At 51.9% G+C, this 24,184-nt stretch overlaps 3 protein-coding genes and 1 non-coding gene across 5 annotated transcripts in view; 3 read left to right on the top strand and 1 right to left on the bottom strand.

The window, feature by feature from the left end:
• The first annotated feature begins 53 nt into the window (after positions 1-53).
• On the top strand, positions 54-135 carry TRNAS-CGA. Its single transcript has one exon. It is a non-coding gene; the product is annotated as a tRNA-Ser (tRNA).
• Positions 136-610: 475 nt separating this feature from the next.
• On the top strand, positions 611-6,637 carry FTCD (formimidoyltransferase cyclodeaminase). The gene is made up of 14 exons (XM_026852851.1): positions 611-664; positions 1,404-1,587; positions 1,968-2,096; positions 2,272-2,360; positions 2,613-2,792; positions 2,881-3,018; positions 3,294-3,425; positions 4,102-4,163; positions 4,926-5,055; positions 5,185-5,346; positions 5,593-5,636; positions 5,717-5,855; positions 6,258-6,353; positions 6,544-6,637. The coding sequence occupies exons 1-14, from the start codon at positions 611-613 to the stop codon at positions 6,628-6,630; spliced, it is 1,626 nt and encodes a 541-aa protein (XP_026708652.1). The 3' UTR covers positions 6,631-6,637.
• Positions 6,638-7,613: 976 nt separating this feature from the next.
• Positions 7,614-10,778, top strand: LOC113482259 (basic proline-rich protein-like). Its single transcript, XM_026852744.1, has 4 exons — positions 7,614-7,723; positions 8,195-8,230; positions 8,479-8,846; positions 9,973-10,778. The coding sequence occupies exons 2-4, from the start codon at positions 8,212-8,214 to the stop codon at positions 10,009-10,011; spliced, it is 426 nt and encodes a 141-aa protein (XP_026708545.1). The 5' UTR covers positions 7,614-7,723; positions 8,195-8,211; the 3' UTR covers positions 10,012-10,778.
• An 879-nt stretch (positions 10,779-11,657) lies between these two features.
• The window catches only part of COL6A2 (collagen type VI alpha 2 chain), a 28,716-nt gene continuing 16,189 nt past the window's right edge, over positions 11,658-24,184 (bottom strand). The window contains exons 22-28 of one of the 2 annotated variants that reach the window (XM_026852741.1): positions 24,055-24,117; positions 23,732-23,767; positions 23,424-23,469; positions 22,696-22,848; positions 22,004-22,456; positions 21,678-21,716; positions 11,658-13,214 (exon numbers count right to left, since the gene is read on the bottom strand). In XM_026852741.1, the coding sequence (XP_026708542.1) occupies positions 12,607-13,214; positions 21,678-21,716; positions 22,004-22,456; positions 22,696-22,848; positions 23,424-23,469; positions 23,732-23,767; positions 24,055-24,117 (1,398 nt within the window). In that variant the 3' untranslated portion in view covers positions 11,658-12,606. Of the gene's footprint in view, positions 13,215-16,399; positions 18,725-21,677; positions 21,717-22,003; positions 22,457-22,695; positions 22,849-23,423; positions 23,470-23,731; positions 23,768-24,054; positions 24,118-24,184 lie in introns of those variants that run through there. The other variant, XM_026852743.1, reaches the window with a different exon arrangement.

Genomic DNA, 24,184 nt, shown 5'->3' with positions numbered 1-24,184 from the left:
GGCCGCGGCGCGGCGGGGGGGGCAGGTGTCCCCCTGGGGAGCGCCCGGCTGGGGCTGTGATGGCCGAGGGGTGAAGGCGTTGGACTCGAAATCCAATAGGGTTTCCCTGCGCAGGTTCGAATCCTGCTCACAGCGACAGATTTTACCTGCTGCCCCGTGCTCGGAGCCCTGGGGAGCAGCTCTTGTCCCCCACATCACAGAGAGCTGCTCTTGCTGTGCCTTGGGCAGGGTCAGGCTGTCCCTGCAGGTAGCCACAGCATGTTGCCGGGCGCAGCAGATGCTTTTTTCATGTGGCATTACCTTCTAGCAATTAACTGGCGCTTGTATTTAATCAGTGTTACAGGCTGGCCCTGGTGAGCAGGCAGAGCCCATGCGCCTAGAGTTGCTCCAGGCAGAGAAGGGTTAGTACCACGCTGCTTATCCAAGACCCTTTCTGACTCCTGGCCACCGATCAATGCAGTTAATGAGAAACCCTGGCTTGGGGAAGAGGCAACGGGTGGTGTGTCCTGGGAGGATTTTGCTCTGCAGTGGGACGGGAAAGGGCAGGCAAACTCCCACAGGGTGTGAGGAGCCAAGCGTGGGACTGCGGGGTGCAGACAGCTCTGGGACCATGGCCAAGCTCGTGGAGTGCGTCCCCAACTTCTCAGAGGGGAATAACAAGGAGGTGAGAAAGCGCGTGGAGGGGCTGAGTGGTGGGTGATGCCATGGTGCAGATGGCTGGGCTGCCTCAGCAGAGTGGCCATGCAGGGAGCACCCACTGCCAAACTCTGTCCTGCCTCTTTTGAAGTGCTGTGCACCTTTCCCTGCCTGGATAATGCTAAAAATGCCCAAAGGCAGCCCCTGCTGAGGTGAGGGCTCAGAGAACCCCCCATCCCCACAGCCTGCAGGTTGCTGTAACACCAAGGCTTGAGGTGGTCTGGCATACCCCCTTAGAGAAATATCACTTGCAGTTGTTGTGCCAAATCATGCTGTCCAGGTTAATGGGATCTGTACTGGTCACCAGCCCTAGGCTGAACTTTGGCCCTGCTGGGGACAGGGGAGTTCAGCAAACCCAAAATCACAGTAAAACCACAGCTTACCCCAGGGAACAAGCTTTGTAGAACCAAACATTTTTTGAATCTGGTAGGGGACAGTATCCTCAGTCTCTCTCCAGCATGCAGCAGTAGCCAGGCGTATCTCCCCCACCACAGCAGGTTTGGGGCTTGCTGGGAGCCAGGGTAGGAGTGGGATGCTCATGCCTTTACATCACAGGGCTGCATCCCCACTGATCGTGGGGTCATCCCTGACCCCAGCATGAGTGGGAAGGGGGAGAGCTGAGAAAAGGTGTCCCTCACCTTGTGAAGCTGGGGCTGTGGCAGGGATCTGGCTGGCTCAGCTTATTGCCCCCATCTGCTGTCTGGCAGGTGATTGATGCACTGGGGCAGGCCATCTCCCAGACGCCGGGCTGCGTGCTGCTGGACGTGGATGCTGGTGCCTCCACCAACCGCACCGTCTACACCTTTGTGGGCTCCCCTGAGGCCATCGTTGAAGGGGCACTGAACGCAGCCCGTGTGGCTGGGCAGCTCATTGACATGAGCCGGCACACAGGTGAGTTTGGGGGTAGTGTGGGAGCTGATGTGTCACGGAGCATCCCTTGACTGCGGTGTGTGGCTGGCTCTAGCTGCACCTTGCATGGCTGGAGCTAAAATCAGCTGCTGGTGGCCAAGCACAGCTCGTTACTGCACCTACAGCAAGCAGAGCTGCCAGGATGGATGCTGGTGGGACTGTGCAAAACTCTTGTTCATCCTCCCAATCCAGAGAGACTTGATGTCTCCTGTCCCTAGGCTGGATTAGACATTACTGCCTTAAACTTAACTTTCCATGTGGTGGCAGTGTCCGATTTGCAGAAGAGGCTGGGAAAGCATTGTCCTCCCTCCTTGTCTGCTTGCTCTTCCTAGCTCCCATCCTTGTATCTGCCCTGTCACCAGGTGAACATCCTCGCATGGGAGCCCTGGATGTCTGCCCCTTTGTGCCAGTGATGAACGTCAGCATGGAGGAGTGCATCACCTGTGCCCACATCTTTGGGCAGCGCTTGGCAGTGGAGCTGGGGGTGCCTGGTGAGTGGGACCAGGAACCTCTGCCTGTCCCATCTGACCTTGCATGCTTCCAGCATACCTTTTGCTAAAGCTTAACCAAATGGGGTTTGATCCCAAATGGGCAAAACCAGACCCTGCTAGACAATCTGCCACCAGCCCCTGCCTGGCAGTGCTCAACCCTAGCTTTGTCTTGCAGTTTACCTGTACGGAGAGGCAGCACGGGAGGAGAGCAGGAAAGCCCTGCCTGCCATTCGTGCTGGCGAGTATGAGGCGCTCCCTGAGAAGGTGAGCCTGGCAGCACCTGGATGGGTGGCATGGGCTGGGCAGAGCCAAGCTGCATTTCCCGACTTCAGGGAGAGTGACAGGGGCTGGCATAGTCCATTTGCACTGAGAGGAGCTGATGAAACACTTTGTGTGCTCCTGAACATGGAGGTGATTGTGGCAGATGCCAGCTTGGGGAGGGAGATGTTGTCCTTGGGAGGGTGTCTCACACTGCTTGGTGGTGCCAGCCCATGCACTCTCCTCCCTCCTCCCCAGCTTGCTAAACCAGAGTGGGCTCCCGATTTTGGGCCCCCAACCTTTGTCCCCCGGTGGGGGGCCACAGTGACAGGTGCCCGGACCTTCCTTATCGCGTACAACATCAACCTGCTGTGTACCAAGGAGCTGGCTCACCGCATCGCCCTCAACCTCCGTGAGCAGGGTCGTGGCGCTGACCAGGTACCTCCATGCCGGTGGCATGCCGGGAGCTCATCTGCTTGCCCCCGCACCTCCTGGGCCATGCCTTGACCGCGGCAGTTCTTGGCAGCCCGGGCGCTTGAAGAGGGTTCAGGGCATCGGCTGGTATTTGGAGGAAGAGAATATCGCCCAGGTTTCAACGAACCTGCTGGACTTTCAGACCACGCCACTCCATGCTGTCTACGAGGAGGTCTGTCGAGATGCAGAGGTGAGTGGCGCAGGGCAGCATGCCACGTCAATGGGGACTCTACAGAGGACATCTCCCTCCGAATTTTACTTCCCAACCCCAGGTCAGGCTCTGCTTTATCTCATGGTCAGCTCAGACAAGCTCAGCAACTTGTTGGTAGCCCCCATCTCCTCCATTGAAGACTTTTCCATGAGTTCCCCATGTCCTAGGAAGGGAAGAGGACCACCAGGCTGGGGTGGTAGTGGTAGCAGGGCAGGTGGCTCTGGAGATAGTCATGTTTCTGATGTCCTTTGCAGGCACTGAATCTCCCTGTGGTGGGGTCCCAGCTGGTGGGGCTTGTCCCCAAGCAGGCCATGCTGGACACAGCTGAGTTTTACATCAAGAAGGAAAAACTTTTCATCCTGGAAGAGGAACAGAAGATCAGGCTGGTAAGGTGGCTCCTCCTGGTACTAAGACAAGGGTTGGATCATGAAAGAGTCACACTGCCCCCTGCTGCCCCCCAGCCTCTCAAAGTAGCACTGAGCAGAGATTTGGGAGTATGACAGCCCCCAGGCCTGACACTTGTCTCCAGGAACAGTGCCTGGCAAACTGTGACAGCACAGCAAGTGGGAAAAGTTGCTTTATTGTCCTGAGGATGCTGGGATGCTCAGGAAGCAGAGAGACCATCCCATGAGGACAGAGTGTGGGCAGCAGCTGCCCAGCTTGCCTGGAGAGGGCAGGAGGGGAAGGAGACCTCCCCAGAGCTCAAGGACAGTGCATGGCATTATGGGCAACTGCCCCAGGACCAGTGTAAGCTGGAAAGGAGGAGACGGGCTCTGCTTTTCAGCTGCTGGAGGGAGGGACTTTTCCACCCTATGGGGAACGTGCTAGATAAGAGCAAGGTAATTATTTATTGGTGCAGTTTCCAATCATTTGTAGGTGGCCGCACACCGCCCCTAAGTCTGAGATGGGACAGGCTGGTGACGCCAGCCGTCCTTTCCCCTGGTGGTGGCCTGAGCAACTCTGTCCTAGGGCTGAATCACCCATGGTTAATTAACAGCAGGGAATGAGGATGCAACAGGACTTATCGTGACGAGGCTGATGCTGCAATGCTGCTCCTTGCAGGTGATCAGTCGGCTGGGCCTGGACTCCCTGTCTCCGTTTCACCCCCGGGAGCGCATCATCGAGTAGGGACCCCCATCCTGCTTCTCATCACGGTGCCCACCCCTACCCAGATGGGGGGATCCCACTGCTGGCATCTCACACTCAGCTTGTTTTGGGAGTGGTGCCTGCACCCAGCTCCTCTTCATACCCAGGGTTTGCCAGGCATTGTGCAGGCATGGTGTGGCCCCTGCTCCCAAATGCTGATGGCTATCAGTGAGAAGTGGGGGGACCCCAGGTCGCTCAAACAGGCTGGGGGAGCAGGTTTCATGGCCAGACTTGAGCATGTACACATTAGATCATCCACCCCAGCCCAAATTCCACTGCCTCCAGCTCATATGCTGCCCTCCAAGGAGAGACGCTGTGCTGCAGCGCCCAGTGTAAAACACGTCTACCAGAGGAGAGGAAGGGAAATCCACCCATGCCAAGGTGAAATCAGGACATGCACTTTAAATCCTTGTCGTTGTCCCCTGGGGATGTGGCTGCAGGCATGTTTCTGTCCCACCAAATGCTGTTTGCATGAGCCCACCCTGCCTAATGCTGAGCAACGCCCCTCCCTGCCTACCCAGGACATGTGCTTCTCAGTTGTCTGTCTGTCCCCATGGGTCTCCTTGTCCTCTCCCTCACCTGTGTTTTTTTGTGCTAGTCCCCTTCTCAGACACCTGCAGAGCCAAGGGGCGAATGAAAACCTGTTGGAGAGGGCAGTGCCGGGTCAGAAGGGAGCAGCTGGTGATGGTGGGTATCCCTGCATCTGGGGGGCTCTGACCAGCAGGACCACTGTCCTTCAGGTACCTGGTGCAGGCAGGAGAGGTGGAGAGGGGGCTGGTGGCCAAGCCACTAGGTGCCTTCGTGCGAGCAGTTGGTGGCAGGTCGGCAGCACCAGGAGGAGGTTCCGTGTCTGCAGCTGCAGCTGCCATGGTATGTGCCCCACACCAGGATGGGGTACCTGCCTGCCTGGGGAGTCTTTTGGGTGTGCTGAGCCCCTGAGGGGAATCAGCACGGTGGTAGCTGTGTCCCACCAAAGGATTTACTACTGTGCCCTTTCAGGGAGCGGCGCTGGGCTGCATGGTGGGGCTGATGAGCTATGGGAAGCGGCAGTTTGAGGAGCTGGACCCCGTCATGAGGAAGTTGATCCCCCCTTTCCACCAGGCCATGGATGAGCTGGTGGCCATGGTAGACACTGACTCCTGTGCCTTCAGCAGCTACATGGTGAGGTCCCACTGCTGGCAGATGTCCCGTGGGAAGTGGAGGACTTTCCAGATGGAAAGGGGGCCAGCATCGCTGCACCCCAGTGTCCTTAGAGGCAAGGCCCAAGTCAGGGCCAGGGGAAGGGACATCATCACCTAAAGAAGTTGTGCAAGACTATGGGAGCTAGTGGGTCTTCTCTGGCCCCTGATGCAAGGCAAATGGGATCTTGAAGCAAATGGCAGCAAATCTGCTTTTCTTCACCTGCAGGAAGCTATGAAGCTGCCAAAAAGCACACCTGAAGAGCGGGAGAGGTAAGCTGGGCTGGTGAGGACTTGCATACTGGGGGACCATGGCCACCCAGCACTCACTTCCGGGCTGTTCCCCCTCCCAGACGTACAGCTGCCATGCAACAGGGGCTGAAGACAGCTGTGAAGGTGCCCTGTGCCCTGGCAGAGAAGGTGAGTGGGCTCTGGCCTGCTCTGAAGGAGCTGGCACGCCACTGCAACCTGGCCTGCAAATCCGACATCCAGGTACGGCCCTGGGCTCACACACTGCCCTGGCTGGGGCTTTGGAGCCTGCTGGGCTCACCTCTTTTCCCTGAAAGGTGTCCCATTGTGTCCTGACCTCCAGGTTGCATTTCTCTAGCTATGCTTCCCTAACTGGCCAGTAGTTTCTACCCTCTAACTTGTTGACAGCTTGCAACCTTTGTAGGCGAGTTAACCTTCAACAGCCCTTGTCTCAGTTTTCCCACCTGTGTGGCAAGGCAATGAATGGTTCCCACTTTACATCCTGAAAATACTGGGTTGGAAGGTGCTGCATGCCCACTGGATGACAGGGTGGGAGCCCTGCAGTGTAAGAGTCTGCCCTGCTGCAGGACCGTATGCTGGTGCTCCAGTTCAGCAGGAGAGCTTCCTGCAAGCCTCTTTTCCTAGGTGGGAGCCAAAATGCTGGAAGCAGCTGTGTTCGGAGCTTACTTCAATGTTATGATCAACCTCAAAGACATAACAGATGAGAAGTTCAAGCTTGTGGTAAGCAGGGGCCACATATGTGCCCCATCCCTGGTATCAGGGATAAGGTAGGACAGAGGTGGGGAGGAAGCCCCTTGGGACCCCTCATACCCAGGTACCCCCTCCCTTTGCCACCAGCATGGGGTGGATGGTGGACAGCTCTCCTGTCCTGCCAAGTGGCAAACAATGCATCTTCTCCCTCCCTGCGCAGATGTCACAGAAGGTCTCTGGGCTGCTGGAGGAGGCGAAGCGAGGCTCGTCACTTGTGCTGGAGCTGCTGGAGAAGCGGGCAGCCTGAGAGGGGCTGGTGAATGGACTGGGGGCTTTGCAGTGGCAAATACAGATGGGAAACACACTCATCCCTGCTTGGGTTCCTTTGGTATCTGCCCTGGGAGAGCTGCTCCACTCAAGCAGATCCCAGTGATGTGTCCCCTGGTGGCCTTTCCCCCGCCAAGGTTGATTTTTGCTGTCTGAGGCTTGGACCCCAGTCTTCATCCCCCCATCCCTGTGGCAGAAGGAGCCAGCTGGTCTGGCAGTGCTTGGGACCACAGGGATCCCAATGGAGCTGCCTGGGAGGAGATTCTCATTTGTGGGTACCTCCTGAGTCTGCACACTCCTGTATGTTTCTCAGCCCCAAACCCCCCCTGAGACAGGGGAAAGACCTGTCTCAGTCCCTTTCTGTGAGGTGTCTTTTTGATGTTTCCTGAATGATGAGACCAGCCTGTTGCATTGCTCACTGGCCTGGGAAGGGAGAGCTGCCAAACACAGGGCAGCATCAGGGTGGGGCAGGAGGAGCTCTGCCCCCTCCTCATAGACCCCCCGAAAGGAAGAGCTGAGCATTGGTGCATCCAGCCCTGCCTCTTGTCTCTCTTGACTGGGTCCTACGGCAGATATCACCTCCTTCACCCACACACCATGGCAGCACCCTGAGCAGCATCAACAGGGAGTCATTATCGGGACCCTGAGCCCCGCTGTCCTACAACAGTGACACCCCACCCCCACCCCCCATTCCAGCCCCCCCAGCCACTGTGCCCGCACTGAGAGCACTGAGCCAGGGATCATGGTGGGGACGCCTGACTCACCTCATCACCTGATGCTGGGAGGTGAAACCACCACCCTCTGTCCCTGGGTTTTATCAGCCCTCTGGGACCTTTGTGCCGGCTGGGAGCGGTGTGTTGACATTTCCCATGTGTCCATGGTGACGGCCGTGGCACAGGGAGCGGTGTGGCTGGTTCCACAGCTTGGTGGTGTCACTCCTGCCCACCGCACCCCTCCTCACCCGGGCAGGGCCCTGGTATTTAGCGGGTGCCCGCCAACCCTGGGGAGCTGTGCTGACAGTGATCAGGGGTGCTGCTGACATCACCTCTGCTGGGACCTTTTCTGCAGATTTGGTGAGTGAAAGCGTCTCTCCGAGGCAGCAGAGCCTGGCAGGGTGCAGGACAGCCTGGGAGCCTGGGGGCAGTGGGAGCATGGGCACCCGTGAGTCAGGGTGCACTGTCCCCAGGGCTGGCACTACACGAAGACATGGTGTCCCTGGTCCCTTACGGTCTACGAGGACATGGGCTGGGCATGTTCCAGGTTCAGCTGGAGTTGGTTTATTATCTCCATTAACAATAGAAACTACATGCTTGGGCTTTGGGGGTGCACAGAGGTAGGAACAATCACTTTTGGGGTCAGCAGTGTCACCCAAAAGTATGGGGCTGCTGTTGGGATCTGTGGGGGAATGGCACTCCTGGGGAAGCAAGCACGGTCTCTGTGCCCAGGGCAGAGGAGCTGGGTCCTGGCTGCTGTCAGGGTGATGACGTCCCCGTGACAGGAGGTGCTGTGAGGGAGCTCTGACGATGCCTGTCCTTCCTTTGCAGTTCAAGGACTGTGGAAAATGTGGAACCCCAACCCAGGTGAGCAGCCATGAGGCTGGGCAGGGCTGCAGGTACCGCACAGCCATTGGAGTTCAGAGAGGGGCTCAGTGCAATCACCACAGTCACCTGGGGGAATTATCTGCTTACCAAAGGGGAGTGAGGCATAGTTTGTGAGGAGGGGGTAGTCTGGGAAGGGTCCTTTGGGTGCATGGATACACCAGTTCCCTGCATTGCCTGCCTGGGGAGAGCCTAACTGTGCTTGCTAACAGCCCTCCTCTTCTTCCTAGGCACACCTGGAGGAGTGCCCCCACCACAAGTGCAAATTTGCCCACCTGCCCCTCCAGGATACCCTGGTCCCAACACTCCAGCAAGTCCCTACCCTGGCTACCCTGCAGTGACACCTGGTGCCCCTGGGACCTGTCCTCCGGGACCCCCAGGTGGCTATCCCTGTGGCCCCTCTCCACCTGGTCCCTACCCACCAGGGCAGCATCCCCATGGGTACCCCCCACCAGGACATCATCCCCATGGGCAGCCCCATCCAGGGCATCATCCCCATGGGCAGCCCCATCCAGGGTGTACACCATGCCGCCCTGAGTGCCATCAGAAGCACCATAAGAAGCACAAGAAGAAGCACTCCAAGCACCATGGAGGCAAGGTAAGAGTGGGGCAGCAGTGGACTCTTCCAAATCTCTACTGTGTCCTTCCCATTCCCTCTTGCATGCCACAGCATCCACCCTGGGCAGCTGGGGCTCCCTGCTTCCACCCTTGGGTGGCTGGAGTGGGCTGTCAAGATCTCAGTGGCTTTTTTTTAGATGTGGATACTCCCATTTGGTTAATAAATAGGCAATCATGAGTCATTTCACGTGAGTCTCTTGAGACATCATCCGTGAAATTCCTTGAAGCTATTCAGAAGGGTGACACAACACAGGGTGCACCATGCCGCTATATTAAATCCCAGGACTTTGTCCTGCTCACTCAAGAGTGAGTCATGTCTTTGTGTCCTGCAGCAGAGGAGCAGTTTACTTCCCTCTTAAAAAAAACACAAAAAGAAAAAACAAACAAACAAAAAAAGGTAAAGCAATGGAAGAGATGCAAAAGGAGATGCTGCAGGAAATGCCCTTCCAGGGACAGGCATCATCTGGAGTAGGTCTGAGTGAATAAATAAGACCCCAATTCCACCATTGGAGGTAGGAACATTTCCCAAACAAAGCAAACCATCAGCTCCTCTTGATGTTTAATGGTTGGAACGTGAACTGCCTTGACATTTGCCCTTGCTGGCAGACAGCAGGACCCTTCTGGATTTTGCTTAATTGGCCTGAACACCCTTGTAAAATAATGATAAAAATCCCAGCTCTCTCATGATATGCCTGCAATTATATTCTCCAAGCAGAAAAACAATGGCTCCAAACTAAAAAGCAGTTTGTAACAGCACTGCAATAAACATTGTGGTGATGTTATTAGTAACTATTTTATCTTCAAGTCAGGATAACCTGGCTGGCATTTGCTGACGGAGGCTGTGGTGCTGTGCTGACTCTCTCTGCATGGCCTCCCTGGGGGCCTTGACATTAGCTTATTACTGGCTTGCAATCCAGCCCGCGTGCAAACCTAAGGGCACACCGTTTGCTGGCGTGCCAAGGCACATGGGGAGAGGTGGGTCTGCAGCCATCACTGCTGCACGCTCGGCCTGGATGCAGATGGGCATGGGAACAGGTGCCCACCACAGGATCACTAACAAGAGGGTTGTTTCTGTGCTATCCTAAAGCTGTTTTTATCTCCTCCAGCACTCCAGCAGCTCAAGCAGCAGTTCCGACTCTGACTGAAGAGGACATCTCCAATCCACATGATGGTGAAACGATGAAACACGAAGAATGCCCCATGGGAACCATCTGCATGTTGCTCCGCTCCTTTCCCCTTTCTCTTAGAGCAGTTTTTTGCCTGCTGAATGATTTTCTTGGTTTTAGCTTGTAAATTCTTTGACCTGGAATTACTGTAAGATGACGGGCAGCAGCTCCGTCCTCTATCTTTCAGAAGAGCCCACTGAAAGTCATCCTCGAGGCTGCAGGTAGCCATGTGGGGAGTATCAAATGCTGGTTTGCAGTCTGCTGGTGTCTGTGTGTTTTTTCCTGTGAAATGAAGCTGGCTGCTGATGTGGATCCCACCACCCATAGAAGTCCTTACATTTCACATGAGCTATACCAGGTGTAGCAGGGGGCCTGACCAAGGAATGCCATAACTTTCCCCTTGCTGAGGTGTATGGGTTGTCATCCTCCACACCACAGGAATAATTGATAGGAAAAAGTAGTGAGCTCTCTTTTTGCAGTCCCTGAGCCATGGCCATGTCACTGCAGCATGCTTGCTAGGTAAGGTAAAAAGTCTGGCAGTGCTTTCACCGCAAAAATTTTAACATGGAGCTGCTTTTGCTGGTGTTTTATTTTTGGTTTGCCCACTGTCATGGCTCAAGAGGAGCCTTCCCAGGCCCATTATCAAGAAGGCTTTGCTGCCAGATGGTGTGACTGGCTACTGGACCCAGTGGCACAACCACAAGCAGCTCACTCTGGCAGAGGGAATCTCCGAAAGAAGGGGTGCAGGCCATTTCACCCAGATTACTGCCAGCACAGCTTTGTTCATCCTTGTTGCACTGCTGGCTGTGCATATATGTGTGCTGGGGCAGTGGGATTTCACTCCTGCAGCTCCTCTCTGGATGCAGTTGTGTTTTGTCCTGTGACCCTTAAAGCTCCCCGACAGCTCTCCTTTCTGAAAGAGGGAAAACAGGGCAGTCATGCTGCATCACACATGGCCACAGCTCCCCACCACCATGCCCTTCCCTGCATCTGCACTGCTGTCTCTTCTGCACCCTGTGACCCAGGGGACCCTATGGACAACCCAAGCCCTGCCTGGCCTCTCCCCATCCCGCCTCCACCACCTTACAGAAATACCCCTGTCCTTGGAGGGTTCCACCTTACAGAAATGCCCCATTGTCCTGGCCTGAGACACCCAAGTGTTGGATGCAAGAGGGGCTGAAGAAAGCACGGGTCAAGCCCGACTCAGGTGCAATGTCACCTTCATTGTGGAGAAAGGCACAGCCCTCTCAAAGAGAGGCACCTCAGCTCTCCTCACCCATGCACAGGTGAGGAACATGAAGCAGGTGAGGAATGAAGACAAGGTCTTTGTTGTGCTGTGAGATCATGGTCTGGATGGGCACTGGAAGGGTGTGGGGACAGAGGAACAGGTCTGCAAGGGTACTGTTGGAGACAGTGGGGAGGGCTGGAGGAGCCCCATCAGCATCCTGTGGTCCTTCAGGCCCTCAGCAGTGACCCCTGTGCTGCAGGGTCGCCCAGCTTTGTGCTCCAGTACTTGCGGGGAGAGGCAGAAGACAAACTTATCTGGATTTACCAGCTTAGCACCAAAAGAAATCAACTGCTCATTAAAAATAATAACTACAGAATAAAGAGGCTTTTGCAGGATAGGGTGAAAAGAATTTGTTTATTTTGCAGGTAGCACAATTCAAGTTCAAATCTGGGCATTGCTCAGCAGATACCGGTGGGAAGAAGGCACCATGGTTACTTTGAGCACATTGGGATGACAGCTCTGGTGGCTGCCCAGTATTTTGAGATGTTGGGAGGCATGCTGCTCCTCTCAGACAGGATTTTGGGTGCAGTAATAAATGAACAGGTTCTGATGCAAGTTGGAATGGCAGAAGGAAGCAAGGGAGATATGGCCCACAGGAAAATAAAGATCTTAAACATGATCTGTGAAATTTAGAATAGATAAGAGCCCCAGAAGGAGCATCTGCAGACAACTGCAGAAGGCAGCAAAACCTCTCACCATCCTGTTGCTCATGGGAAAGAGGAGCAAGCCACTGAGGGCCATGCAAAGGCAAGCAAGTTGCTGACCATTTCAAGCAGCATGTGATGTGTCACAAACTCCCTGGGTCCTCTCAGGGCAGAAGTACTGAGAGAACAAAAAACATGAGATAATCTGGAGAACGGTTTGCTAAAGAACGGGAGATGTCACAACTGTAAAGCTCACAGGATACTGAGGGATATTGAGAGTTTTTGAAAACTAGAGATGATCATTTGTCCTGTTACAAAGGTTTCTCACTTCTCTGATAAGCCCTCCTAGGATTACAGTATGTACACGTCTTGTCTTTGTGTGTGTAAAGCTTTACAGAAGTATGTCATATGGCTCTGTATCCTGCTTCAATCTTGGTTTTAATTAGCACCATACATGTAACATACACGACTTCTCATCATGAAAATCAAAAAAGAGCTCTGAATTTTGGTTAGAAAGGAGGACCCAGAAGGCATCTGTTCTGGGCCAGCTCAGAGTTGCTAGCAACCATACAGAGGGAAGAAAATAAAACAGGTAGTATCAGGGGTGTGTATACTGGTGAAAGGAGGCCATGTGCACTCCCTTTAACATATCCACCTAATGAACCTGTCGAAGAAGCTGGGCTGGGAGAGGCTGTCATAGTCCTTCTCCCGGAAGATGGCCGCCCGGTCCCCGAGGCCAAGCTTCAGCAGGACGTCCATGTCTACATCACTCCCGAGAGCCACTACTGTGGGCATGACATCTTGCTTCTTCATGGAGTTGATGGCCTCCTCGAGGTTCTTGCTTCCTGTGATGCCGTCAGTGATAAAGACAAAGGAGAGCTCAGCATTGCGACGGGCGAGTCGCTGCCCATCTCCCGGGCTAAGCACGATGTTGTTGATGGCATGTATGATGGCTGACCCGATGTTGGAGGATGAGTCCAGATACTTGATCTGTGCCAAGGCATTGGAAATTTCCGTCAGGTTGTAGGTCAGTGGGAAGACCACATCCTGGTCCCTCTCACTGCCGTACTGCAGCAGCGCAATCCGGGCATTCATGTTGTCACTGTTGGTCCTGGCCAACGTGAGCTGTCGGGCCACATCCTCCACAAAGTGGTGGGCTCTGTGGAAATTCTGCTCCCCAATCCTTTCAGAGCCATCAAGCAAGAAAACAACATCAACAGGGCGCTGCGTGCACTGGGCCACTGCGAGCTCTGCAGGAGAAAGAAGACGACAAGATTTGGGAGCATAAGAAAACCTACAGGATAAGGTTGGGGCTTGCCTTGGGCAGTTTGGGCTGGAGTTGCCTCCATGCAGCTTTGTCCAAAGAAGGACCAGCTCCACTCTGATGCCAAAGCCTGTCTTTGCAGCTGGTAATGTGGGAACTTTGCTTCTGGTGCCCTCAGCCCCTGGTACTAGGTCTTAATAAATGTTAATTCTGGGCCTACGACAGACCTCCATGAAATGAGACAGGTCTGTGCATTTCAGTCCCAGAATTACATCCACCTTCTTATAGCAGTTCCCAGATCTTATCTGTAAGAGGAATACCCAGAGACTAATGGCAGGCAGTGTCTGCACACCTCTTTGTTACTTTTGGAGAGTGGTTTAGTTTCACACACAGATTTGTAGGATGAAAGCTGTTTTCATACCTCTCACCCAGACTAGTTTAATTAGCAATCACTAATTCTTGAAGAGCTTATAAAGGTTGAGTCATTAGATTGTAAAACAAGACTATGCTTGTCAGTGAACCTGTTCATAGTAAAGCAGCTTTTATAATATATTAAAGACCAATATTTGAGTGAAACACAGCGGGACACTGTTTTTCAGTCACTCAGAACAGCACCTGTCCACAAAGCGAGCATGTCAGCAGATGAATATACACAGTAAATGAGAAAACAAAGGAGACAAAAATAGCTATCCTTTGAATCGGCTGTTAGTTAGGGACCATTATTTTGTCCCTTTGCAGTAGTTAGCGTATTGCATTTGGCGTTCCTCCGTGTGCACCGCTTCTCTGAGAAACACTTCCAATACTACACTACTGAATTTTCTTCTTGAGCTTCCTCCTCTGCTGAAAGCACTAATCAGGAATACAACTGCAACAGCAATATTGATTTGTGATGTACCACCCCCTGAGTTGGCAGAAGGGCAGTGGCCATATATATATATATATATGTATATATATATATATATATATATATTATTGCCAAGCAATTCTGTGGCTCTAAGACTGAATCTCAAAAGGGTGAAGTCCTGGAGCTGATGTCATGTTGTGCTGCATGACTGGCAAGGAATAGGAGATTCCAGAGCAACCCCAGTTTGAGCATCCATTTCTGGCAATGAGAGGTAACTTTTGGAATAGGAGTATCACATGAGGTTGACTTTCCATACTACGGGCAAATCCAACCTGACAAAGTTGCTGGATGAAGCATGGTGGGGTGCTGAATGGGTCTAATTCCTTGTATGAGCTGAGCAACAAATGAATCACTGTTCAGTACATGAGCACTATGTGTGTGGTCAACATTTGGCAAATAGTGCAGTTATATTTTAAGCAAAGTAGATAAATGCATTCTTGAGACTAGAGAGACAGTGTCCAGCATGAATCCAACAGCACAAGGTAGTGTAGCAGAAGCTCTGATGGTGCATGTCACTGAGCTCACAGATCATTTGGCATCACTTTCATTCATAAAACAAACCTGATGCAGGAACTTCTGCTGGTACTTGTGGCTTAACCCAATTTGCTGGACAAGTCTGTGGTTGTTTCTCTATCCTATTCCCTGACCTTGGAGCCTTGCATTTCTCCTTAGCCCACACTGTAAAACATATTTACAATGATGGCATGCCTTGAATGGTGCTTACTGTACGTTGTCTTACTGTGAACAACAGGCTTCTGCAATGCTAGTTCTGACTGCAGTAGAAACTAATCTCTAAGTGATGCTCCTTCCCTCACAAGCTTTTTGAATATCGCATTTCCAAATTCAACTGCGATACTCCACTCCTTTAAAGCAATAAAGATACATACTCACCTCTGCTCAACCTTCCTTGAGAAATGTTGTCTAAAGGTACATTGATGCTGCAGTTCCTGGTATGCAGGTGCTGCTCCACAAGGATACTTTGCCTTGGCAGCACCTGCGCCTCTGGTCCTCACATGCTCTGAGCAGTCATGGAGGGGGAAAGGAAGGCAGACAGGCATGCCCTTTGCAACCACACAGTCTGAAATCTAAGCAGGGGGTCTGCAAAAGCAGGTGAAAATGAGCGGGTGGGAGCGAGGCCTGCGTATTGTGTTGGATAAGTGTTACCAGTCTGTCTCCCCCATTGTCTACGTGTAGTCATGTTTCTTGAGATGACAAACAAGATCCACTCATCTCCCACATGACTCGGAGCGAGCCTTAAGAACTCCTAGTTAAGCAGACCGGGGCTGAGAGCAGCATCACTCCATGAAGCTTCAGCAAGAATGTAACGCTCTCCAGGCAGACTCTACTGCAGGAGCACTCCCCAGAGACACTCGTTGCTCAGCCCTCATGGCTGGAGGGCACTACCTTCGAGCTGTGTGATAAAATGCCTTTACATATGAGTCATCCCACGTGAACATAACATAGATGCAAGCAGCGGAGAAAAACCTTGGGTCTGTCATGCTTTGGTTCAGCTTGTTCCCATTTCTGAGAGCCTGAGGACCCAAGCGCCCTTTCCTGCCGCAAGTAACTACATTCTAGATTCTAGTCCTTAACTGGGAGATAAGTTCTCAGAGGCACCACCATGAATTAGGTCCACTAAAGTCTTCATGTCATGCTTTTAGTTGGCACACTGGTCCTTCTCATGCGGCTTACAGTAAGGCATGAATGCCCGTAGCTCATCACACTGCATACCATGTGCTAGGACACAGATGAGGATGTCTAACAGAGGCAAGCCCAAAATGCAGAAATAACATCGATTTTCCTGCCATTAGCAACCAATCTAATTACGTGCATGTGCAGAGTAACCCCACCCATACACATCATGTTCCTACTTCTTCTAAAACCTGAGTAACTTGTATTTCTTCTACTCTTTCACAATTCTGACAGTGGAGATGAAAGCAACAGTGAAATGGGGACCCCCTTTCTGGCGCTTTCCCCTTTCACAACACTTCCTGTGCCTCTGGGAAGGTGTGGACTGTCCCTTCCCTTATCTGTGTCCTTCCTCTGCCCAAGAACTTCACTGAAGGAACCACTGCTGTGATTAAATCTATCTGGTTTTATCAGAGGGATTAGCCATAATTATTTTAGCAAAACATGACTACACCAATTTGCTTCTGTCTAATAAGGACCAAGGCAAATACTGCTCAGGCAAAGAGACATTTTCTTTCTTCTGTCCACCCCCCATCCCCCTCACACCCTCCACACCCCCCAAGGGAGTTGAAGGTTTTTGAGAGGTAAAAACTTTGTTTCCAATGTTGTACTGAATTGCTAGGAAATATTTCAAAAGGAAATGAAATTAACTCCCACTTGCTGAATTCTTGCCAAATCCTCATCTTGTTCAGCAAGATGTCCCAGCCCTGAGTTGTGCTCTTCAAATCAGTGTTTTTTTGGAGCTTTTCCTCTAGCATCATGGCTGAAGCAGCTTAACTACTCTGAGTTCAGTCCTTTTCCTTGGATCCCAACAGGCAAAGTCACACGCTAATTCGGGGGTAAAAATCAAAACAGAGTAGGGAGATTGGCTTTGCACAGACTATCCAGAATATGTGGATTACAAACAGACATTAGCCTATGGACTCAGATACAGGCTGATCCTTTTGCCTTCACCTAAACTGTGGAGCACAACACGTAAAGCTCTCTGAACTCTTTTCCCTCTATTACATGCCAACAGCAGAGTTCTCTCAACAACCTATCCCTATAGACTGGGACCAAAAAGTGCTGAAACCTTGAGAGAAGAACTATTTTTGTGCAGTGTGTCTGATCTGCTCATGTGCTGAGTGACACAAACACCTCCCCTGTGTGCCCATTGCCGGATGGCTTCTAGCCTAGAGGGGCAAGCCCCAGATGTTGAAGAAAAGCTGAGAGAAAACACTGCAGTAAGTTCAAAGTGGGCAAGTTCCTCGTTCCAATTCCCATGCCTGAGCTCAGCAGCTGGCTCCACCTTGCACATCTGGAAACATTACAGCCCAACAGCATTTCTGAAGACCATACATCTCCTTTCTGCCCATTAAATATGACATTTGCTCAGTATACTTTATTGCAATAACACCATGTCAGAGAGGCTGCAAAATTCACTTACTGGTAGTAAACACTTCCACTCTTGTGTCTGCACACAAAATGCCATTTTCTCTTACGGCTTGAGAAAGCAGTAGTTATTCTGGAGGCAGGAATGGCAGTCATCTGCCTGACTTTTGGTGAAAACCAGGGGCAGCTGAGCTCATGGAAACATCACTCATGAAAACACACGTACCTGCAGAGCAAGTGGTGGCTCTGTAGTCTCTCTGAACCAAACCAGCACTGGATATGGATTGAATGGGCTATACTACATCAGGTTTAAATATTTGCTTTTAAATAGCTCACGTAATACATCACAGAGGTTTGACTGCACAGTCATGGATTTTTGCTTTGAACTGCCTGGCCCTACCATAACCTCTATCTCCTGGATATGAACAGGTACATGCTGCTAATTAAGACAGAAGAACACAAACGTACAAGCAAAGAAAAAGGCAGAGGGAGCTCATACAGCTTCTCAGAGAAGCACTCCCCAGGTTTTGGTGCTCTTGAGGATGCCTCCTCCCCTGTACTACTTGCTTCTTCCCTTCAGTATCCCCAACAGCCCATTGAATGGTTGTACAGAGGCACTCGCTGCGGCGAGAGGGGATACATCTTGCCTTGCCAGTCTTGCCACACAAATGGTTTGCAAGACCTGAAGAGACCCTCACGGAAAACCAGTGAGCGGATGCAGAAGATGCTTCGGGGCAGTCAGCAAATATATATGTAGGAAGGCATGGGAAAAAAAGTGCATCGTTAGGCTCTCTGCAAATGAGAGCTTGCTCTGGCCCTCAGCCACATGCATCCCAGCAGCCTCCTTGGTGGGGCCCAGTGCTGGAGTGTGGCTGAGCGCCAGGGCATGCTAGCCTGCCAGGGCAGTAGGAGCGCGGGAGGGGAGCAGCATGGCTGGCTCAGAGACTGAGGCAACACAGCTCATCTGCAGGAAAGCAGCGGGCAAAGCAAGAACATCTCTTGACATCACTGGAGAAAGCTGCTGTGCTCATCAGCCAGCCCAGCCCAAGACATCTGCCTCTTGAGTCCCATCCCTGACTGAGCACAACCAAGCCACTTCACTGCCTGTTTCTCCTAAACTAAAAGCACCTACCAATGTACCTGTCCCCTCTGCCAAACAGGCACTCAAGGGAATGTGATTATCACCTCCACTCAACCTCTGCCTCCACCTGCTACATATGATCTCCAACAGAGATGTCAGCAAAGCCCTAGCACGGTTTCTGGGTCCCCCACAATCTCGCTGTGCACCATTTTGAAGGTGTCAATGAACAAGTCCATCCACTCTTGCCGCTCATTTCCAGTGGCAAACTTGGCTTTTTCGGCGGTAAAGGCCAAAGTGGCCACCAGCTGGGTGTACATGCTGGGGTCCTGGGTTTCCCGCGTGGCGTTTAGGAACTGGGCGATCGATTGTATGGTGCTGGGGAATTCTATGTTGATTCCCTCTTCCATGGGGCGGAAAATAAGTGGGTTTACGTTCCCAGGGTTCCTGTCATCTGCAAGTGAGCGTCAAAAGAATATTTTCAGGGCTTGCTAGCAATGGCTGTGTCTCTGATAGCTACCTGGCTCTCCTATGTGCACTGTACCAGCAAAGAACAGAGCTAACGAGGACAGAGAAGCAAAGACCAAAGCTAGATTTTAAATCTTTCTGCCACATTTATGTCTGAGGAATCATGGGATTTGTACTGAAATTACTCACACATCAACCAAGAGACCTCAGAAAGTTACATGAAACCTTAACTGCCCAGTTCCTTCCCACTCATCCAGCACAGCTGTGCTCAGGAAGACTGCCACAAGGTCAGACTTATTTCTGCATATGGGATTCAGCCATCATGTATCTAGCCTTGAACTCTGCTATGTGCAAACTATGCACATGATGCTGTGCAGTCAGAAAGACATCTAAGGGACAGCATTATGTGAACTTGTCTGGCACTCACCCTGCTACGCTCTGGCTAGAGTCACTGCCCTGCAGTGTGCAATGCTCCTGTGTGGAGCACAGGCTAGTCAGGACCCTGAGAGCCTCCATCTCCACCTGGTTGCAGATAACATCCCAAAGCTCAAAGCAAAGCCTTTTGCGTGGGTTAAAGAGAGCCGCGCAGAGCATCATGCGGTTTCTATTGAAGCAAGTAGTCAGTTCATATTTGCTCAGCATTTAACACTCCAGCAGCCTGTTAGCACCACAGTAATCGATGCGTGGTAACAGGGAGAGGGAGACAAGGGTCTGCCCTGAAACCAGGAAAACCTGGATTTCCTTAGGCAAAGCACTGAGGCAGCACACCTTCAGCTGCAGATGTGACCTTAAGTGGTGATGTGCCTGGATCTCCAAGGCAGCAGGGAGGAAGCCAGGGTGTATGTAATACCTGTCACTCTCTGTGTTCCTCTGACAATACCCAGTCTGGAGCTCGGCCACCTGACATGAGAAATTGATTTGCTCCTTGAAGCGCCAGGACTGCAACTCTGACAGTCATGGTACCAAGAACAGCCCTGGGTGTAGCTGCTTCCCTGATCTGAACCGGTCTGGCCTGTCTACGTCTGGACACACACACTGAATGTGCATGAAGCTCCCGCACATACCCTGCAAAGGGAACTGCCTCCATCCAAAGGGTCTGCATGTGAATTAGCACCAACTCTTGAGATGTTCTTGAAGAACCAGAGGAAGCTGAGCACTGAGCAGAGAAGCCTGAGGCTGTCAAACACTTCACATTACATCCTATCCAACATGTTCCCTTGCCACTAGGGCAGTATTATCATTGCAAATCCTTCTAAATGATGGCAGCAACGCATCATGGACCATCCAGTGCAGTGGGTGGAAGGTGCTTTGCCTAAAGGCCCCTGAATCCCTGGATACCACTTAGAACTTGGTCTACTGGGCCCAGCACAGATCCATCCCTGCACACCAGGACAACTTTTGCCCATGCTGAGATGGGTGTACTGCCACTTTCACAGGTGGCACAGACCTACCCAGTCACATCACTCCACCTCCCATGTCCTCTGGGGTGCAGGTGCAGGGCCTGCACTTGACCTGGCCTGCCTGTGACATGGCTTGAGGGATTCACCCAAGACGGAATCCCCTCAGATAGCTCCTCAAGCCATTTCTGTTCTTGTTCCCAGGCCTGTCAAGTACCAGAAAACTGTTCTCACCTTGCATCAGGAAAAGAAACACCCAAGTGCACTACAGGTAAAGGACTGCCAACTTCGCCTTGCTTTGGAGGGCTTTGATGGCCCAAGCCTAGGAGAACATGAGTGCGCCACTGCTTGGGTCAGTCTCCTGCAGTGTTCATCAGAAACAGGAAAGCTGCAAAGACCAAAAGCTTTGAAGAGACCTAAGTAGTCACCAGTGTGTCATGGGGAAGTTGCCTCCTTGTGCACGGATCCGCCAGGTCAAAGCTTCTCACAGGACATTGCAGAGGAGCCTATGTGGATAGCTCAGCATCACGGTTGGACATTACACTCTCTGCTTGGCCAGTGCAAATACTCTAAATATTTGTAAGAGATTTTAGATGAGAATAATTACAGCTTTTCTGTCTTCAGATTTCTGAGCATCCTGGGACCAGTTTTCCTTTGCTTTGTATGGAAATAAAGGGACTTCTTTGAAAATGAACTTTGAGATTCTGTTCAATACTGAGTTGAATCTGAGGACTTTCACAAAAACATTAATGGCAAGAGTAGAGATAAAAGTTGCAAGAACTGGCAAAACTTTTTCCCCTATAAGCCTTGTGTATATCAGCAAATAGTGCATCTACTGTTTTTAAGCAGGCACAGAGACTCAGACAGATGGAACCTTGAGTAATTCAGGTTTCAGATCTGCCCCTTAACAAGCAAAATGTGATCGACCTGCAGCGAGCAGCAGCCATCTCTTTTATACCAGAGGATCCTTAGAGCCTTTTTTCCTTTAATACAACACCTTGAGTTAATTGTTAATTAAGTACAGCCAGCGTTAGAAAAGCCAAAGCTTTGGGTCCACTATAGTGTCATTTTCCAAAAACAGTCCCTGCCCCCTGCTCTGCCCTTGTCACTCCCAAGGAGCATCCTGCCCAGTGCTGCAGGTTGGGCCCTGAATTTCAAAGGTCACATGGGTGGGATGGTTTAGCAAGGGGGTTTCAACTTGATGTATTATAGAGACACGGAACAAGTGAGAAATTAATTGCTGAGTTCAGAGGTCAAAACCTGGCAGCTCCCAGGAATTGGGACAGGAAGAAATATCAGGGCTGAGCCATGCTGGTGCACTAATACAGTTCACTTGTACCTACCTGTGCAGAGAACCCAGAGATACAGGAAAGGAGCAGAAGATGAAACCCTTGAGCCTCTCCTCATGTAAAATAACACTATTTACCAAACACCTGCCATCCAAAGGGAATGAACAGGGTTTCTCCCACTCCTGAGCTTTGTGCACTCTCCCCCAGACCTACCACTTTGTGCAGATGGCATGAAGCTACTTGTAATGTTTACCTGTCTGACAGGGCAGCTCAGGACAGACAATCTGTGGATCTGGAAGAAAAAAAAAACAAGGAAAACTGAGTGATGTGCTGCCATCCCCCTTCACGGCTTGCACAGTCAGGGTGGCAAGGGAGAAAAGACTCCAAAAGACTGCCCCAAAAGGCTGGCCCATATCTGAGGAAGGACTGTTTACCCAGGGCTACATAAAGGTCAACCCCCACCATGAATGATGCAGCTTATGAGCTATTCGTTGTAATGCACCATATGTGCCCCCCACCTCAAACCCTTGGGGTGAACACTCCAGTTTCAGTAAGAACTGTGCAAGGACAGGTACAGACCTGGGCAGAGCACATCCTCCATCTTGTCAATAAATTCCTCCGCCACCAGGTCTGAGAAGAGCCTCATCTTCTGGACTCGCTGGGGTTCATTGCAGGCAATGGAGACCAGGGTCTCGCTCTGTTCTGGCTGATCAAACATGTCTCCAATGCCAATGGTGTTGACAACCACATCTCTACCGCAAAGAGCCCCTAGGTTTTTGTCATCATCCCGGGGGTCATAGCGCCCGTCTGTGATCACCACAGCAAACACTTGGGCTTTCTCTCGCTTGCTTTCCTTGATGAGCTTGTTGTAGGCAAACTGAAGGGCAGATGGTGTCCAGGTGCCTCCAGCGATCCACTCCAGGCGTTTTACTGCTTCTTTGAAGCTTGACAGTGAATCAATGCGCTCATCATCAAGCTTGATGGCTTCGAAGGTCCCTTCGTGACTGTACTGCACCACCCCAACACGGGCACCTGCCAATGAAGTGTGACATTACTTGGCTTTCTGTCCTTAGTGAAAGTCAGCCAACTTTTGTGTCAGCAAAGAGCTGCCCTTTTGCCCTGCAAAGATGGGAAGGGGGAAAAGCAGAAACTTCTGTGAAAATGCTGGACAGATGGATTGTAGCCTAGGGCAGCTACAAATGTGGAAGCTGGAGGGATCCAAGACCCTTTTATTTTCCCCATGCCCTGCTCTGTCCTCACACAGTCCAGACCTGTCTGTGACTTGGGGTCCTTGGCAATAGAGCCCAGCCGGCTGACCACGTTGACAACAAAATTTTTCTCCAGGGTGAAGTTGGTGTAGCCAATACTCTCCGAGCTATCTATGACAAACATGATGTCCAGGGCACCGCAGCGCTTCTCACAGTCTGGGGAGAGGAACAGAAGGAGGAAAACACGAAGGTCAGTGATGGTGGGAACAAGAGCCACCAGGGCAGAAGAGATCATCTACGGGAACATGGAGACAGTTAGCATCACATCAAGCATCCACAGTGTTTGTGGTGCTGCCTGCAGCTGGCAACATAGGGAGGATTTTAGATGCATATTTCTGATGATGTATATTGAAAGAAACCTTTTTACTCTTGCTGTGTAATACACTCTATCCTATCATCTGGACCATGCAACTCTGTATTACAGCTCCTGCAATGGCAGAGTTAAATTTTGGGAGGTAAGCCAGGCTGCCCCTGCAGTACTACCACACTGGTCCTGGTGGGCTGGGACCAAGATGAGCAGGAAAGGACCCATGGAGTCTCCTCTGCAGGGTGCAGCTCTGTGCAGAGAGGCAAAGACCCCATCGTGCCAGCAGCTCAATGCAAAGGGCAGCTCACGGGGCAGAGCTCCCTCAAAGGAGTTCCTGAAGAAGGAGGCAGTCTCTGGTGACCCCCTTTCCCCACCCCTTGAGTGATCATTCCCCTGCCCAGGGGAGAGGTGATGGTCTGCTCACCACAGCATCCGCACGTCTCTCGCACGTAGGTCATCACGTCGCAGTCCTGCCAGCAAAAGGGTGCAGGGTGAATGCCTCCCTCCCTCCCCTCACACAACATCCATTCTCCCTAAGGGAAAGGTTTCCCTTTCCGTTCCCACCCAGCTGGCCCCCTCTCCTCTTTCCTCGGCTCCCACGGGAAGTCACAGACCAGATCTGCTGGGCAGCAACAGGACCTGATGCCCTGTTTCATTCTCTGGCTGTGCACAGTAAAGCCATGGTTTCCCCTGGAAGAAGAGCACCAGGGGCTGCAGAGCAGTGCTACTTACAGTCAGGCCAGGATCTCCTGGTGGGCCGGGGGTCCCCTATAAGAAGAGCACAGGGATTTCAGGCAGTTTTCCCATGAGTTCCCTTTTTGGGAACTAGATGCCAGAGCCATCAAAAACGTGGCTTTTTGCAGAGGTCGCCACAGGAAGGGTAGGAAAGCCTCGCAGGGATCCAGCAGACACGTCTGGCAGCTGGTGTCCCCTCCAGCAAATCCTGTTGTGGGGAGACCAGCTGGGGTCTGATGGGCTTTAGAGCATCAAGGAGAAGTGGGGAGGAGAGGAGGGAGCTAAAGCATCTGCTCAGACACAATGGCATGGTACTATACCTCAAGACCTGTTTCACCAGTTGGACCACGGAGTCCAGGCTCCCCTCCTGGGCCAGGATCACCCTGGGGAAGAAACAGAGAAGGGTCAAGTATTTCCCTGGCAAGGTTGGTGATGCAGCTGCTGGTGTTT

This window comes from Athene cunicularia (genome assembly GCF_003259725.1).
Source record: "Athene cunicularia isolate RWA chromosome 7 unlocalized genomic scaffold, athCun1 chr7_part1, whole genome shotgun sequence".
Classification (NCBI taxonomy): Eukaryota; Metazoa; Chordata; class Aves; order Strigiformes; family Strigidae; genus Athene; species Athene cunicularia.
The sequence above is the reverse complement of the archived record's forward strand: the minus strand, read 5'-3'. Positions and strand labels throughout refer to the sequence as shown.